The sequence below is a fragment of the Podarcis tiliguerta genome (assembly GCF_965153285.1).
Source record: "Podarcis tiliguerta genome assembly, chromosome: 3".
In the NCBI taxonomy this organism is placed as follows: domain Eukaryota; kingdom Metazoa; phylum Chordata; class Lepidosauria; order Squamata; family Lacertidae; genus Podarcis; species Podarcis tiliguerta.
The window spans coordinates 44,886,731-44,905,669 of record NC_139536.1 but is presented as its reverse complement, the minus strand read 5'-3'; the positions used below and the strand labels follow the sequence as shown (position 1 = coordinate 44,905,669).

Genomic DNA, 18,939 nt, shown 5'->3' with positions numbered 1-18,939 from the left:
TTTTGTGGCACAAAAGCTAGCTCTCTCAACTGTTTCCTCTCAACTGATGTATACATCTCCTAAACAAGGCAAAAGTGTGACTTTGTCCCCTAAAGACCATTTCAATGACAATTAGTCAAATGAAGATCAAGAAGAAAAGTGATTGTATAGACTTACGCACCTCTCTCATAGCTTTTATAAGGTCTGGCTTTGGTGGTGCGTTGAGAGGAATATATTTGTAACCACAAAGTTTTAATGCATTCATAAACACTCCCACTGCTAACTGATCTTCATTGGACAGCTGCTCCTTGTGATCGTGCATTAACTCAAATAAGTAGAGAGACAGTTTGGGCCCATGCTGAAAAGCAAAACAAGAATGGTAAGTAATTGGTTTTAAGGTCAATGGATTTCTCGTTCAGTGTTAAGAAGCACCACCATGCTTACTTGCAAAGTTGGACTTAGACAGTCTCGCAAAATTTCCTGCTGGCTGATTTCAGATAGGATCTCCAGAGTTTGCTTTCTCTCCTGTAAAGGGCGTGCTGGAGACAGAGCATGCACAAGCAATCTCCCAAGCTGCACACGAAATGTATCCTTACATGACAAGAGAATTCTCTTCCACTGTTGCTTCGGGGTACTAGATCTACTTGTGCCCTAAAGAAATAAAAAAAGTTTAGAGAACTTAACCAGATGCTTTTTCCTAATCTGACAAATGAAGCCTCTGTTTGATTTTGTATATAAAACAAAATGCAAGTAACATAATGCACTGTCACTGAAGATTCCACTCCTTCCTGCCATGAATAATGTTTCAGATATATATCCTGTGCTTTTTTTCTTAAAAAAATATTTAGGGGTACTCTCATTTTCCTACTCATATTGAAATACTGCCCTTCAATGAGGCCAGACTTAGATTCACAAAATGTTTAGGGGTATGTGTACCCCTGCATTCCCCCAGAAAAAAGCTCTTTATATATCACATACACAAATGGAGGTAAAAGCCAAAAGCTTTAATAAAAATGGCTTCAATCAACAAGAACAATTTTTTACAGGATTGGGTTCAAAAACTTTGGAATGTTTTAATACTGTTCAAGCTGCATATCAAATCCACATTCAACAGTTACTAACTAAGATGTAATTATTTAGAAACTTTATGCAAGTTCCAATATGAAACATATTCTGACCCCAAACCGAAATACACATGCACCCTAAGAGATAATTTTGGCTTACAGGTTAAAAGAGGACTGAGAAAATAAAGGGGGGAAACAAACTGTAAGACTTGTGTATCCAGAATACATGAAGGGGGATTGAGGTAGTGGAGACAACAGGCTGCAGGAGATAACACCAAGCATGGTAACTTACAACAGATAATCCAATTCCTTCGATCATTATCTTCAAAATTTCTTTCAAGAAAGCAAATTTAAGGCTAGGTTGCTCTGGTTGATCCTCCTTTTCTGCCTCTTCCATCTGTGAAACTGAAAGTCTGCTCTGCACTGGGTCCTCCATTATGTCCAGCATATCAAGGCAGTTTTCAGAAAACTCTGTAATTTTTAAAAAACATTGTTAGGTCAGTGTTAAAAATCAGATGATTCCAATCCGGAGCCACGTTCACCCTTTTTTAAGCGACACAAGTAATATCCACTATAATGTGTATAAAAATAAATTTATTCAAACCTGTATTCGGCTGAATTGTGCTGTAAGTTGGGGAAAATCTTGTTACTGCATCTCTCAATGTGGGCTATCGCATTTTTCATGAATTTTAGAGTTTTGTAAGTCACCTTACTAGGATAGTGCACTCAGAGAGGTGGCTTAAGAACTCTTTTAAATAATACTGCAGCAAATGACCTTGAGTTGTATCCAACAATGTCAAAGTAGATCCACTGAAATCAATGGATTTCATCAACATTGATTTCAATGGGTCTACTCCATACTGACTTCATATATTTCCCCACATTCTTATTAGCTAATTTGTTTAATTTTACATCCTGAAAGTGTGGCCATTTCGTAAAACTCCGTGCAACAATTCCAATCTTACTTCTGTCTAAAAACAAATATTAATGCTTCTCATGTAAGCCAAGCAAGCCAGAAATGGAAATGCCCTTTTCAGTTTGGCAAAACCAATGCTATGTCCTAGTGGATTGCAAAGATTCAATTAAGGAAGTTCATAATATAGCTATTGGTAAATGTGATGAGTTTTAAGGTTGTTGTTGTTACTACCCCACCCATTTAACATTAAAAACAACCTGATAATTTTTGAAGGAGTATTATTACCTTGATACATGAACCTGTTGGTTGACAGAACAGTAATTCTCTGTAACCTCTGTGTAAGCTCTGCTTCGGTGGCACAAACAGGGTTGTCATGACTCATTCTTCGCTGCATCATCAAATTGAGTTCATCGCTTGCAATTGTGCGCATTCTCATTAGCAATGTGTCTGACTGAGCAAGAGAAAATTTTCTAGCTGCTTCAAAATGAAAAAGAAATATCAACAGAAAAAGAAATATCAGTAAAAGAGCTATTGATTAAGAGCCCCAGCGCTACTGATAAAGACTCTAGTGGTGATCAAAAGGAGGGAAACTTTCAATTTTCTTAGGAAAGGAGCACAAATGTTAGACGATTCATCAATGTGAACTAAAAGGGGGGTGGGGGGAATCAGCCAGGCTAAGTGTCAAAACAGCTTCAAGAAATCTAGCTGATTTACATATCATCAAAACATTTTTGATGACACGATGCTCTAAATCTAATTCTGCAAAAGCATTTCCTGAGAAATGTTTTTTCAGAATGAGCTGGTAGGCACAGCTACCATTACTGCACCTGTATCTGTAGGGAATGAACAGAAAGCAGTTCCAAAAGGGGACAGGAGGGACGACTCCAAATTTAACAGACTGAAGGAGGAAGGCATCTCAAGTTGACCATAAGAAAGGAAATGTTGTCTTGGTAGATGAGGAATAATGGAGTCTTTCATTGCAATTGAACCTTTGTTTTAAACAAAAAATATCAGTTTTATGTGACTAATCTGAAGTATATACATACTGCAAAGTCCTTTTACAACAAAATAAAATAAAATAAAATCAGAGTTCAAAGAGAGTCTAGAAACAGGAAAAGTTGAACTGGCACTCCAGTTCTGAAAATGGCAGTAGGCTATTGGGCTAATATCCCAACTGGGTGAATTGATGGAGATCAAATGTGCCCAAGGATATGTCTACACTAGCTGTTTTCTGAACTCATAACTAAATAATGATGACCAGGTGCAGTCTAGGGATGGAGAGTATGTCCATTTTGGATTCTCACAGTTTTCCATTTTTCTAACCTTAGCATTCGAATCAAGTCCTCGTGAAAAATTGTTATCATCTGGGTGTTCAATTTCCTAGCATACATATTTTTGCAAACAACCTTCCCTAATATAATGCACTTTTGTTAAGTCGTTTTTGCACTCAGGTGCATTTTAATGCACACTTTCCCCTAATACATGCATCTTTGTACGAATTTTTTGCTGTACAACTGCATTACAAAATTTAGAGATGCACAAAAGGAAGGCTTGCGTATTGTTTCAGGAAGGGGGAATTTGGTACACTTTCATGAGAACTGAACAGGATTTCTCCACTATCTTTAGTCGGTACCCCATCCTGATTCCTGTCTCTGATCAATGCTCCTCTTCCAGTTTGTGCTGGTTTTATGCAGTCCCAAAAAGTCTGCCTCTCCCTAGCCGGTGTCCTGCTGGTCCTCCTCTATATGAAAGGGCACACAGTTATCTGTGCACACATGCAATGTTGTCATTTAACTGAACTGGTTCGAAACTGTATGTCCCAATCCTGCTTTGCAAAGTCCTCGATAACAACATTCACTCAGGGGAAACATTTAACATTTTAAAAGAACATCTCCACAATGGGATAGGTTTCACTGCAAATTACGATCAGGGATTTCTAATTTCAAAGAAAAAAGAAAAAGAAACAACTTGTGCTGAATTTCATTACTCACCAGCGATGCTCTGACGTTTTTGCAATATAGCCTGCTGATGTGAAGGAATTAATTGGGACGAATTGCTTAGATCTTCCGAGTCTTGATTTGCTGCGGTTTTTATGAACTCAATGCCTGCTTGTAGGACTCTGAACTGCAAAGCAATGGCCATATCTGAAAGGAAGAGATCAAATGAACAAGCATTTCTTCAAACTGTGAAATTGTTAAAATAAATAAAAAAGTTACTTTTCAGTACATTCACACAAAGGAACTTGCGACATACTCTGTGTTCTTTCGTTCTTGCTGTTCTGAAGATGTCCAAGTAACACCATGAGATCTTCAATAATCCGAAAATACTGGGAACCTGAAGAGCTGCAGGCATGGATTGTCACTGCTACAAGTAACTGCTGTATATCACACACAAGTAACCTGTAGTCGTTTGAGATGCTGCTGCAAAGGAAGTTAAATCGTTCACTTGAATTCCATTATTTTTATAAGAACGACACACATATTCAGTGCCAACTAACCTGTATCTACCCTAATCCCATTATTTGCTTGGTGATTCCTGACCTTCCCACCCAATACTTAATTTATACATCTAACTAAGAACCGTAAGCTTTCTAGGAAATGTCCATCAAAAGATGTTCATCCTGTACAATGACCAGCACATTCTAAACAAATGTTTATAACAGCATTCAAAGCTTAAAAAGTTGAATACAGGAAACCCTATAGCAGGAGTCAGCAAACTTTTTCAACAGGGGCCTGGTCCACTGTCCCTCAGACCTTGTGGGGGGCTGGACTATATTTTGGAAAAAAGAATATGAATGAATTCCTATGCCCCACAAATAACCCAGAGATGCATTTTAAATAAAAGGACACATTCTGCTCATGTAAAAAACACGCTAATTCCCGGACTGTCCGCAGGCTGGATTTAGAAGGCAATTGGCCGGATCCAGCCCCCCGGGCCTTAGTTTGCCTGCCCATGCCCTATAAGAAGGACTTGTTATGCTAAGATAATAAGCACTCTCTTTGGCAACAGAATTTATTAGACCCATTACTAATTTAAGAATGGAAATGTGCTCTCCTGTCACTTGCTTACTGCTTCTTGGGACAAGACTGCCTGCTACTTGAACAAAAACTAGAGCAATCTATACAGTGTAGGAATTCTAAAATAGTAGGGACTAATCCATCACTTACTTGGCTTCTAACCCGTTGAGAGCTGCCAAAGTATTGCACAGTGCATATAGCAAGCCATTATCTAGCAGCATGTCTGCCATTTTAGAACAGGAGTTTATGATTTGCATCAGGAAACAGAGGGAGTTATGCAGCAGGACGCTATCGTAGAGCGAGTTCTCTATAAGCCCCAGAACAGGTATCACACACCACTTTTGAAAAAGTCCAGCACCTTTCACATCTTCTAAATCAAAGCTGTTAAAGGGGGGAAAAGGCAATCTGTAATGCAGCTTTAAATATGCAACAAAAATAACAATCAACCCACATCTTATTGACCTTTCTGGGTTAGGCTATTAGAAGCAAGATGGAACTTGGATTTACAAATTCGTATGCAGTTAATTCAGTCATAATAAGGTATGTGGATGAAATCAAACCTCTGGCACTGAATAGCATCATGATTTGACACACAGCACTATCCTAAGTACTTAATTTGCTAGCCTAACAAGTCCTGGGATTTAATAATAAGAGATAACAAATTCAATTCAGCTTCTGTATTACAGCACAGAGAAAAATCACATTAGTAGAAAAACTAAAAATCTTATTGGCTATGATAAACCCTACTGGCTGTGATAAATCATTCTGCTGCTGGCACCATCATGAACACAAAGGCAGGAAAATCTTTGCTATAAATAAAATAACTTGGCCACAAACAGAGACTTTGATACACTGCAGGGATTAGCAGTGAAACAATTAGATCAGGGGTGAAAAACCTGCTTTCCTTTCCTTTCCTTTCCTTTCCTTTCCTTTCCTTTCCTTTCCAACACCAGTAGACTCTCACTAGTAGAACTAAACCCTTGGGGTCTCTTCCAACTCTACAATTCTGTGATTCTCCTGGAGCCTGCCTACACACACACACACACACACACACACACACGTCTTGCCCAGGGTATCTTTAAAATTGGGAGACACCCTGGAGAAGATCTTGCACATGTAAAGGGGGAGAAGAGGAAATTAAAGAGCTGTTTCACCAATGGAACACTATTAGTGCTGCTTTGGATACAACCAAATGAGCCTAATCTGGCCAAATACAACACACAGTACAAAAGAAGGAGTGTATATTTCACAAAACAAAATAAGGATTGATGAAATGGTTTTCTTTGAGGTGCGCTAATGGAACTGGAGTTCTTATGAACTGTTTATAGCATAAATTGATTTATTCTGAGTAGGCCTTTGCAGGGAAATGAAGGCACTTGGCAAGCAATTTATATTTGCCTACAGCATACTGCCCAATTTTTAGCTCAGCTAAAAATAAGTTAGTCTATAGAGGATAAAAAAGTATTAGTTACTCTTCATCAAGACCGACTGATCGACCAAACAGCATTTCCATGAAGCATTCCATAAGTTCTTGAGTGCCTTGGTGAAGATATAACTGGTTGGCTAATAAAGAGAAACCACGATTCTTGAGGAACTTCTCCTTTTGTTCCCTGGTTGCTCTGCTGAAATACGTGTCCAAAAGCTGAGGGAACAGAAGAATGATTTTAAGTTATTCATTATGAAATTCTTTTTCTAAAACTATTTAAGGTAGCAATCATGCCATTGCTTGTGGCAGTGAAGTCCATATACACATTTAATATAATTATACTTAATATATATTGTACTTATTTCCCACTCTTGCATGTTAATTCTGGTGGTTTCCCATTCAGAGAATAGAAGATATATACCGTATATAAAACAATGCTCAGGGCCGGATTTAGGTTTAATGAGGCCCTAAGCTACTGAAGGTAATGGGGCCCTTTATATGTCCAGCTGTCCTTTGTCAACAACAAATTGTCACTGCTTCTTGTGTTGAATATATGGTAATTTATAGACCTAATAGGTATCTAAAGCCATTTGCACATAACAAATAGGAGCCTACACAACACAAAACACTGTTGCTGTATGTAGATTTTATTTGTTTTTTATCTTATATTTTGGAAATGTACTTCCAGTGGTTTTTTTTTTACTTTAAATTTTTTTGGGGCCCCAAGAGAGTGGGGCCCTAAGCTATAGCTTGTTTAGCTTATGCATAAATCTGGCATGGACAATGCTGCATGATCGTGTGCTTCTAGGCCATTCACTGGCATTCATTCATTAAATAAACTACTTTTTTATACCATATTCTAAACCTACAGCTAGTCAACTTCATTGGGTGTCCCCTATTTTTAGTATTATGGTAGTGGGAGTGAGAGGAGATGTTCAGGAAAGGTCCCTAGTCACAGCTTTGATTGTGACCCATGTGACTGCTTAAGCAGTTTAATAAGGCTGCAAATGTGTATATTATACTTTTACACAAACACAAACACGTATTTTTCCTACTTTAATAACTCCTTGTTGTATGAGAGGAGACGGGTGGTTCACAAGAACTATGAGAACATCTGGCTGAATAAGCTTGTCCATCACATCTTGAAGCATGACATCTGGCAAGATCAAAAGTACTCTCCTCAAGAGCTGATAAAAACCACAGCATACGAGTACGAGACAGTCTTCTGTTGATCTGATCGGAAGAAGAGAGCTTATTACTAAGATGCCCTTTGTATTTATTGTTGCACAGTAGTAGAAGATTGCAGCCATTGCCAGAATGAGTGGGGGCTGGAATGTAACAAGAAGAATGGTAATCCGCTTGCTTCTGCCTCAACTGCACCATGTCTTACACCCAGTAGAAGAGAATGAATCTCTTTAATAGAAAGTTATCTTAATAGCTCCACTCTTTATATAAAACTCTACAGCATGAGTCCTAGCCAAAAGGAAAGTTCCAATATGTAATTCATGAACACAATCACATAGAGAATTGTGTCTTGTGAAGGGCACAAGTTACCAGACAAACTGTGGTTGCTGAAAACACCACTACAGTAGAATAAAATAATCCAGGTCGCATGCATGCATAAAGGTAAAGGTAAAGGTACCCCTGCCCGTATGGGCCAGTCTTGACAGACTCTAGGGTTGTGCGCCCATCTCACTCAAAGAGGCCGGAGGCCAGCGCTGTCCGAAGACACTTCCGGGTCACGTGGCCAGCGTGACAAAGCTGCTCTGGCGAGCCAGAGCCGCACACGGAAACGCTGTTTACCTTCCCGCTAGTAAGCGGTCCCTAATTATCTACTTGCACCTGAGAGTGCTTTCGAACTGCTAGGTTGGCAGGCGCTGGGACCGAGCAACGGGAGCGCACCCCGCCGCGGGGATTCGAACCGCCGACCTTTCGATCGGCAAGCCCTAGGCACTGAGGCTTTAACCCACAGCGCCACCCGCGTCCCGCATGCATACATATAAATAAATAGTATTTTTCTCTGTGCGACTGCATATTAAGTGGTTTATTGTGTCCCTAAGGTCCTGCAAAATAGGTCCATTTCACACACATATAAAAAAGGCCATTCTTATACGTCCCCTGCTGCACTTCTGCGATCCCAAACGGCTTTTGTGACCTTCTCAAACTTGTCCTTGCCATAGCAATTTCTACACTTTGCCCATGCCTACTTGCCATGAACCCAAGGGTTGATCATGGATCCATGCAGCCCTCAGTTCCAAAAAAGGTTAACCACTCTTGTTCTAAGGCAGTTGTGGGGAACAGTTTGGCTCTCCAGCTGCTGCTGAACTACAACTCCCATCAGCCCCAGCAAGCATGGTCAATGGCCAGGGATAATGGGAGCTGTAGTTCAGCAACATCTGGAGGACCTGAGGTTGCCCACCTCTGTTCTGAGGGATGATTCACCTAATATTTTGGGGGTACTTTTGTCTACAAAATCAACCAAGCAAAGTTCAGTTTTTGCCAAGTGAAAACTGCATGAACGTGAGAATTATAAACTTTCACATCCACGTACCTATCAGCAGTGCTTTCGGATTTCAGAGGAGCCTGTTTGCTAGTCGAGGAAAAGGCGAGATGTTCCCAGTCTTCCGAAGCTACACTCTTATCAGCCAGGCTTGGCCAACGAGCAATGGTTGATCCACTATGAGCTGAAAAGGCTAATCCCAAACCTGCAAAGTTGCCATGACTTTTCTGAAAGGTAGACAACCCTTTCAGATTGTCAGGACGTCTCAGGGACAATGCGGGTGCAGCGCCATCTTCACTAGATTTCATTCCTGTGTTTGCTTCTTGGTTCTCTGAAGGCTTGTCCAACATTTCCACCTCTTCCTTTGAAATATCAAACGTCTCAGCAGAAGTCAACTCTCCCACATTTACAACTGTTTTTGCAGATTCGCAGCTACTGAGTAAATGTGCCTCCTGCATCATTTTAAAGACCTCCAAGCTCTTTACCAAATTATTTTTATGCAGTAGCTCATCTACGTCAGTCTTTCGAAGTATATTCAAGTTCTCAGCACTGCTGCCCATGTTCCCACAGAACCCTTTTCGGTGCATTTGTGGAGAGGAAGTAAGAGATGTTGGTAGGCTTTTACACCACCGGTCAGGTGCCTGAGGAACTGCTGTCTGTAGTTCACTGATTTCAGAAGAATCATTTCCTGAGAAAACAAATATGGCAAGTGCTATTCTCAATTTTTTTTTTTTTTACATCAGTCCTTAATGAAAATATTACAGTGGAACCTTGGTTCTCCCAACTTAATCTGTTCTGGGAGTCCATTCAACTCCCAGAACGGTTTGAGAACCAAGGTGCAGCTTCCAATTGGCTGCAGAAAGCTCCTACAGCCAATCAGAAGCCGCGGAAGCCATGCTGGGCATTCGGCTTCCAAAAAAGGTTTCAGGGTTAATGGCTACTAGAAGCTGGGGTAGCAAAGCTTCCGAACACCAGTTGCTGAAAATCATGGGAGAGGAGAGAGCTCTTGTGTTCATGTACTGGTCCCTGGTTTCCCACATGTATCTGGTTGGCCACTGTGAGAACAGGATGCTGGACTAAATGGACCACTGGCTTGGTCCACCAGGTTCTTCTTATGTTCTTAAGGTCCACAAAGTGCTTCTGGAGAAAACCTAATACTGTTCTTCGCCCATTATTTAAGTTCACTCACACTCATTCATCTTTACTGTCTTCCTTGTCAACAACCAACTCCTCTCTTAACGCTACTCTAGGGAAGAAATTTCACCAGCACTTTCCCACCTAATTTAACTGAAATTAACATGCCCACTGAATAAAAGTGGCCTGCCTTGTTAGTAGTAGTTACATGTTCTACCTGTTCTGGTGTTCGGAAACTTTGCTACCTCCAGCTACTAGTTTGTAAATTAAATATTATTTTTGTATAATATAAGCAGTATGCCACTGTTTTGAAGGTTGGTAATGTACTATTACTTGCTGCTGATAAACTGAAGGTGGAAACTTATTTGGCATCTTATAAATATGTTTTCACATTGCTATGTATTTGCATCAATGCCAAAGGGACTAAAAGGGAGTGCTTAAGTTTTCCTTGCCACTGTTTCTCCAGTAGAAACACACGGAAAAAATCACACAGGATTATTATTGGTGTTTATCGGCTTAAGGAGACTATCAGAAGAGATCATAAGGAAAAGAGAGAAAATATATGAACAAGATCTGATGTGGAAAAAGCAAGATAAGACTGGATAGAATTATGAACTCTGTTTGGACTGATTTGGACTGATTGGGCATTAACAAAGTAGCAAGAAGATGATCAGAATCCTCCCTTTGGATCTTGAAATATGGGTCCCCTCAACAAAATTTAAAATTCGGCTTTGTAATTCGGAATTTATGTGATGTGATTTAATTTGATTTGATTGGCCGGTTAATAAAAATTATTTTTTTTTAAAAAAAGAAACACACATTTTTTCACTAGCATGGTCTGAAACACAAGTAATCAGGGATTTTGAACTTTGGGTGGGGACATCTACACTGGGGGTGAGAGACCACAGCTCTGTTCCAAACATTTGTTTGTTAACATGTATTGTGTCCCTAAAGCAGAGGCTCTAAAGCATAATAAGTCAGGGCCTTTATGTAGCAAGGACTATATTTCGTAACAGTTACCTACAGCAAGCTACTGGAGAACATCCATTTCTTGAAAAAGTTTCCTGCTGCATTATAATTAATGTCAGCTAAATATAGGCTGTTAATTGGTTTCGCACACAAAGTGTTCATACAGCATTTTATATCATGCCTCCAAAGTAAAACGGATGTCACACATGTCTTCTGAGTCATGCTTCAGTACACAAGGCAAGCAGAGCACCAGGACTTGTAGGAAATACTTCAGAAGTCCTAAATACAGAATGTTCCAGGACTACACTGGTCTTGGGCATAGAATATCTGTGTAATTTGACATTTCTGTGGCTGTTTATGGTGTGAAGGCTGCCATAAACAGATTTGCCCAGCAAACTTCCCACCAGACGTCAGCAGAGCTGAAACACAGTCGGCAGTGAAGCAAGCGGAATTGGCCCTGAGTCTTGATTGATCAGCAACACAAGATTGTTCTAGGTAGATTAAGTGTAGGTTGCTGTATACAGAGACCACTGTGGGTCCCCACAGCAGCAGATCTGCTTGCATCCTCTCAGTAGACCAAAACCAAAACTCTCAGTTGCTCACATAATGCCATGCGCATGTGCATGATTTCACTTTCTTATCTTGCAGCTGTGTAAACAATCCAGCTTCGCATTACATACAGAAACTCACAGAGACAGCTTTCTGAAAACGAATGACCAATACCCCCAAACAATTTCCGCACTGAAGAGAGAAATGGAAGTGGAAGATCTTATCCCAATATCTTCCAAATTGGACATGCACACTCACTACACTTTTGGAAATGCACACGCTTCGTTAATCGCCATGGGTGGTATGCAACTAAGTTTTACTGAGAGTAGATCTACTGAAATTAATGGCCCTAATTTGTGTTGATTAATTTCAGCGGGTCCACTCTAAGTAAAATGTAGCTGAATATCGCCCCTTGCTTTCAATTTAATCTATTTTTTTCAAAGCGTTAAATATCAGACACCCTTATATTAATGTTAGAAGTTCCTACATCTCTGTTAGGAAAACATTCTTTAAGAAACAGATTAAAAAGTTCCTGGAAGCTTTAAAGAAGGTTTTTCTTTAGTGTGCAGGAGTGGCACTTTAGGCTTATATAATAATAATAAATTATTATTTATACCCCGCCCATCTGGCTGGGTTTCCCCAGCCACTCTGGGTGGCTTCCAACAAAACACTAAAATACAATAACCTATTAAACATTAAAAGCTTCCCTAAACATGGCTGCCTTTAGATGTCTTCTAAAAGTTTGGTAGTTATTTTTTTCTTTGACATCTGGTGGGAGGGCGTTCCACAGGGCGGGTGCCACTACCGAAAAGGCCCTCTGCCTGGTTCCCTGTAACTTGGCTTCTTGCAGCGAGGGAACCACCAGAAGGCCCTCGGCGTTGGACCTCAGTATCCGGGCAGAATGATGGATTGATTGGTGTCAGTTGGATGTGCAAATAAAGGGAGGAAATTGCAGGCTGCAATTTCCACACGAGGAAAGCACACACACGCTGTCAGCACGCACACTGACAACAAGGTTGGAAGTAAGACAATGTGTGCTGCTGATACGGTGAGTTTTGCTGTGTCAGGATTGTTAATTACTGGACTGAGATTATACCGTGCTGGAGAGATAAAGGACTGTAAACAGCTTGTATGTAATAGTAACAGAAACGCTTGTGCAACCAGTCAAGCAATAAAGAAGCTCTTGACTGTGAATTTGAGTATGACTCCTGTTCTTGTCCTCTGCCTCTGGGGAAAACTCTGCTACAAACAGTAATAAGTGGTTTTACTGAGGTGCTACCACACAAGCAGTAAAGAGCAGCAGAAATGTGTGGGCGGTAACCTCTAATAATCTCCTGTAGGCTATCCCCATGTCCATCAGGCACCAAACATTAGCAAGAGCTTTGCCACCAATTCTGCCAAGGCTGGATTCACATACCATTAGGCAGGTCAGCTGCACCACTAGAAAGTCTGCAATGTGCACCCTGCTCCAGCCTTTTCTCCTAAGGCGAGGCAGGAACAGTGTCTCTACTTCAACACCACAGGTGCCTACACCAGCCTGAATCAGTGCCTTTAAGCTTCTATGCTGCACTTCTCACTTCACTGTAACTTGGGAAGCTCAGGTCTTGTGGCAATTACTTACTTTCTTGACAAACAGCTGAAAATCCAGTTGGACTTGTAATTGCCAGTGCTGGGCTGTCAATAGATTTTCCGCCACTGCTGGAATTCCTCAAATACATAATGGATTGGACCTTCTCTTGGAAAATGTTGCCATCTAGAAAAAGCAAACTAGGGAATTTAACATCTCAGAAGATTTCATTCCTTGCACAGAAATTAAGCGGAGACATTGAACTATGCTAAGTCTTGACCAGTAATGTGATTCACCAGAGCCACTCTGAACAAACATATTAGAGGGTGTTGACAAAGATGCAGTGTAATCCTGTGTGTATTTATTCATAAGTACATCTTACCAAGCTCAACGACACACTCTACAAACCTACAGAATTGACTCTTCAGTGTCTGTACATGCAACAAGGACCAAGATGACATGAACGTTTATGAGCAAGATACTGATAAAGTACAACCTTGTTTTGTGAAACAGCTAGTATCCAAGGTTCCAATGCACAGAGCAACTTTGAATAAGTCACTTTTTAAGGCCTCAAATCCTTTATCCCTAAAATCAGAAGATTTATTTTGCAGGTACAGTGGTACCTCGGAAGTCGAACGGAATCCGTTCTGGAAGTCCATTCGACTTCCAAAATGTTCAGAAACCAAGGCGTGGCATCCTGCAGCCAATCAGATGCCACGTCGGATGTTTGGGTTCCAAAGAATGTTCGCAAACCGGAACACTCACTTCCACGTTTGCAGTGTTCAGGAGCCAAAATGTTTGACTCGCAAGGTGTTCAGGATCCAAGGTGCAACTGTATTAGCTTTTTACAAATATGTCAAATATGCTGAACATCAAGCTCTGAATTCAATACAATAGGACTGAGAGACTAAAAATCTGCTACCATAAACCAATCAGAATGCAAGTATGAATATAATCTGGGGAAACAAATCAAGAGTAGAAGCTATAAAACTAAGAGGGCAGGGATTGAAAAAAGGTAAGCTGCTATGTTTCTGTGGTATTAATATAGTTTCTTATTTTCTGATTCAGGTCAAAACAATACTTTACCTATGTGCAGGGAAAAGTAGAAGTCTCTGGGATTGTGGCACACATATGTATTAGTAGGAGGGTGAACTGCTAAAAGGAAATTGAAGATCAGCGCCAGCAATTCCAGATCTGGGGGAGAACCAAGTACTTCTTCAATTATTTTCACAAATGATGTGCAAACTTCTGTAGGCATAGATGTGAAGTTTTCTTCTTCCTGCTCCTAAGAAAAAAACAAAGAGAAAAACAAATAGAGTCCTACAAAACCACAATTTCCTTCTGTGTACTGTTCAAGGATATATATCTGATGAAACTGTATTCCTTTGTTTTACCTGTACTCAGACTTCTAGGATACATGCATGTATAGCAGAGGGCATGTTACAGTATTATGTACAGCTGCTATTTATAACCTTTTCCAAGAAATGGTCAGAAAACTCCCTGCTGGCAATGGTTTATCTCTTTCAAAACAGGAGATTGAATCAGATCAATTGGTCCCTTCAAAATCTAGAATTTTTAGAAGTATCTGTAAGGTAATTACTCTGGGATACCAATTCTCAACACTTAAGGTTTAGGAACAATTGACAATGTTACAAGCATGGTCCTGTAAACACTGGCAGCACTAAGGTCCACCCTAACTTGTGCACGCGTGTGATCCAGTGGAAACTTGCTATCAAGCAATTTTGAAACCTAATGTAATGTGTATCTACTATCTCAGATACAGCTATCATCTGCATTAACTGGCATCTGTGGCGAATATTCCAATGAGGCATGAGGGACCTACAGACCAGGAAAGTTAGAAGCGCATACTTTTTGTGGTGCAAGGTCATCTCAAGTCCTGTTCAGATATACTTTAAGGAGCAACATGAGTAGGAAAAGGCTGTGGAGCTATGTACCTGTACCCCCCTCCTCCAATCATAGCTCTGCTGGCTTCCACATGTTCTAGTGTAACTTCTATAGCAGGAGAGCCTTTTCTAATTATGAAGGTTCCCCATTTGATTAAGCACTCTGGAGTACTGGGGTTCTAAGTAGCACAGAAAGACTCCACTGGTAGAAAGGGCTATCTGTTGCAAATATTACACCAGAACACCAGCAAAAGCTGCCTGATATCAGGGGTGGAGTTATAACAGTTAAATAGGACTTATGGCATTTGCAGATCTAACTAAAATAATCATAAATCAGTTAGTGGCATCAGTGGAAGTTGGGAAAGCTGGACGGCTTTCACTATTCAACAGTTTCTGTTTCTGTTCAAAATCACCACTATATGTAATATCTTTATTAATAGGGCTGGAGAAAGAGGGGGAGTGTGAGTCAGATGCTGTGAACCATCATGTACATGTTCACTCCTACAGACAAGAACCTGAAACATTCAAAACAAAGGTTGTGGTGCCTTACCTGCAGAACCTGGCATGTGAGAAGGAAGCGATGCACAACTTGAGCTTTGAGGAGCTGCTTAATGTTAAACATCTGCTGCCAATGATCATCATGGATAAGGACTTCCAGAGCTGATAAGAGTGTTTCCCAAACACCTGGCTGCAAAAAGAGAAGTAGTCTTAGGCACACAAAAAATCAAAATGAAGTTCGAAGCAAGTTGCCATCAAAAGTGTATTGGCAATGCTGGGAGAATAAAAAAAAACTGTAGCCAGCAAGGCAACCCAAAACTTCAGAAATCTAGATTGTTAGTGGGATGTCAATGAAAAACGTCCTGTGCGCTTAGCACAAATGCATGCAGGACTTACATTTTACATCTAGACAGCAGCAAAATATTTGTTAGGCTTTCATCTAAAGTACTATTAGCACCAGTCCAACATTTGAACCTGAATTCAGACCTGAAAATGATTGTGAATCAGAAATTTGCATATGCTCCTGCTGAGGCTGTTTTTTGTGGTCAAACTTGTCTAATAACCATTAAGAATTATGAAGATTATTCAGGAGGATGGGGATTTCCTGCACTTTTAACTACAGTGGTGCCCCACAAGACGAATGCCTCGCAAGACGAAAAACCCACAAGACGAAAGGGTTTTCCGTTTTCAGAGGTGCTTCACAAGACGAATTTCCCTATGGGCTTGCTTCGCAAGACGAAAACGTCTTGCAAGTTTGTTTCCTGTTTCTTAAAACTGTTAATACCCAGGGTGCATTGCTTCAAGAGGTGCAGTTGCGACTTGACTTCAAGGAGCAACTCATAGCACGCGGTGTGGTAGCCTTTTTTGCGATTTCTGCGATTTTTGAAGACTTCTGTGATTTTTTGAAGATTTTCCAGAACTTCTTTTGCAGCCATTTGGTAAGTTAAACTTTTAAAACTTTTAAAAACTTTTTTGGGGTTTTTGGATTTTGGGTTGGGGTGTTAGGAATTGAAGGACTTGGTGTTGGGGAAGGGTCTGCAAGAATCTGGAAGCTTGTGGGGGTTTTTTCCTGATTTTTTCTGATTTTTTGGGACCATTGGGGCAAACTGCCTTTTTTTAAAAAAAAATTGTCTGGCTTTGGATTTCTGAGTGGAGGGTGGCTGGGGGGTTCAGGGAATTGTTGAGAAGGGGTTTGCAAGAATCTGGAAGCTTGTGGGGTTTTTTTCTGATTTTTTCTGATTTGCTGTGACCATTGGGGCAAACTGCATTTTTTGAAAAAAAAAATTTCCAGGCTTTGGATTTCTGAGTGGTGGGTGGCTGGGGGGGTTCAGGGAACTGTTGAGAAGCGGTTTGCAGGAATCTGGAAGCTTGTGGGGTTTTTTTCTGTTTTTTGTCTGATTTTTTCTGATTTTTTTCTGATTTGCTGTGACCATTGGGGCAAACTGCATTTTTTGAAAAAAAAAAATTCCAGGCTTTGGATTTCTGAGTGGTGGGTGGCTGGGGGGGGGTTCAGGGAGTTGTTGAGAAGGGGTTTGCAGGAATCTGGAAGTTTGGGGGGGGGTCTGCATTTTTCTGACTTGCTGTGACCATTGGGGCAAACTGCCATTTTTTTTAAAAAAAAAATTGAAATGCTCTTTACAGTATGTGTGACTTTAAAGAGCACTTAATAAACTGTTCTTGTACCAAATTTGGCTTTGTTCCGACTTTTTTTGACCATAGGAACGCATTAATTGATTTTCAATGCATTCCTATGGGAAACTGTGCTTCGCAAGACGAAAAATTCGCTAGACGAAAAAACTCGCGGAACGAATTAATTTCGTCTTGCGAGGCACCACTGTATTTCCTAAACACAGGTACAGGTGACAACTGCATCTTCTGCCTCTTGCCCCAGTTCTCTTCACAAAGCAGGGAGCATATACTGCAGAACGTTTAACTTCTCCAACGTGCTCTTAAAATCCTTGGTTATAGATATATTGATACTGGTATACCAATGAAAGCATTTACACAACGAACACAGATTTGTTTTAAGACCACTGGAGAAATTTCACCAAGGAAAAAGTTTGCCAGGGGAACCATGAAGACAACAGGTAACTGACCTGCCTATACAGGCATCCATTCCCAGCAGGGCACCTTTGAGGACTATGGCACCTCCCAAGCCCCACAACCCCTCTACATTTTTTTCTTAAAATTGAGAGGACCCTGAAGTTTAGCTGGAACAGTATTTTGGGGTGTTTGGAGGTGCCCACTTTGCAGGAGGGCTCTGAGCACTGCCATTTTTTTCTACTGCAAAATGGGTATTTTGTGGTGCTCCTGAGTTTCAATTCAAATGTACCCTTGGGTCCCTAAAAGGTTGAGATCCCCTCCGTGAATTAAAAAGCAAATCCTTTCTATATAAGTGCACATTCAGAAGACAGGCCAGCTGCTTGTTCTGGACAGGGCTGCACACCCTCTAAAGGAGAAAAGGCATAGCTAGGGGGTATTCTTGGATATATCTAGGTCATTAGGGGTCCAAGGGACCTTGGAAACCACGTCACATTTTCTAGGGGGAATAAAGAGATATCAAATTCTGGTAACAACCATATTTTAACTTTGATTTTGTTGTGGAGCAGTCATGTTCTGATCTGTGCAAATCACCTGGGCTTTAGACCATATCTTCCAATCAAGTAGCAGCTCTTCCAACAGCTTGACATCTTGAATCACCGCTCTAGACTCCACATCTAGTATGAACTGCCCGTTTTCATTCAGATGAATCATCTTCTCACTGCAGCATCCTGCAAGGAGAGTCTTGCAGAGGGATAGCAAAAAGATTCAGTTTTGTGAAGTTATGAACCAGAAGTGAATGTGAAAAGTAGACTAACGATTTTGCCAAGATCAGTCAATGCAAAGAGAAGGTTTCAGCAGAGCACCTTACCTGCAAAATATGAAATCCAACAATACATTTGGGCTTTATCAACACCTGATGAATCATGGAATAACCATTGCAGTTTTCTAACTCATGTATTCTCTGCTGATTGTGTTTGGTTAAGGCAAGGATAACTTTCAGAGCTAAAGCTTGGGTTTCTTCACAGTCGCTGATTTCCACAACCTAAAAATAAGCCAATATGCCGCTTATGTAATAAAGCATGTCTGACAGAGTGTTACTTCAGTGTTACTTGTCCTGCCCCACATGGATTATCTTGTTACAGGTATCATGGAGGATCTATTTCATCTGCAAGCTCTTGGTCTCTACTGGTGGCACATTTTAGGCCTCTATTGCAGGGGTTGATTTGTAAAGGGAGACCAGACCATGTGCAATCCTATCACCAAACAAGGTACTGGACAGAATAACAACTAAGTAATGCCTATTACTTAAGGGACGCGGGTGGCGCGGTGGTCTAAACCGCAGAGCTAGGGCTTGCCGATCAGAAGGTCGACGG

General features: G+C 40.7%; 1 protein-coding gene across 4 annotated transcripts in view; it reads right to left on the bottom strand.

Annotated features, from left to right (window-relative positions):
- The window catches only part of LYST (lysosomal trafficking regulator), a 78,397-nt gene that overhangs the window by 25,757 nt on the left and 33,701 nt on the right, over positions 1-18,939 (bottom strand). For 2 of the 4 annotated variants that reach the window (XM_083433865.1, XM_083433866.1), the window contains exons 18-32: positions 18,435-18,608; positions 18,158-18,307; positions 15,576-15,713; positions 14,208-14,406; positions 13,176-13,307; positions 8,954-9,590; positions 7,458-7,635; positions 6,449-6,618; positions 5,127-5,357; positions 4,213-4,379; positions 3,951-4,103; positions 2,245-2,433; positions 1,336-1,514; positions 424-630; positions 161-337 (exon numbers count right to left, since the gene is read on the bottom strand). In XM_083433865.1, coding sequence (XP_083289991.1) covers positions 161-337; positions 424-630; positions 1,336-1,514; positions 2,245-2,433; positions 3,951-4,103; positions 4,213-4,379; positions 5,127-5,357; positions 6,449-6,618; positions 7,458-7,635; positions 8,954-9,590; positions 13,176-13,307; positions 14,208-14,406; positions 15,576-15,713; positions 18,158-18,307; positions 18,435-18,608 — 3,081 coding nt within the window. Of the gene's footprint in view, positions 1-160; positions 338-423; positions 631-1,335; positions 1,515-2,244; positions 2,437-3,950; positions 4,104-4,212; positions 4,380-5,126; positions 5,358-6,448; positions 6,619-7,457; positions 7,636-8,953; positions 9,591-13,175; positions 13,308-14,207; positions 14,407-15,575; positions 15,714-18,157; positions 18,308-18,434; positions 18,609-18,939 lie in introns of all 4 variants that reach the window. The other 2 variants (XM_083433864.1, XM_083433867.1) reach the window with 2 other exon arrangements.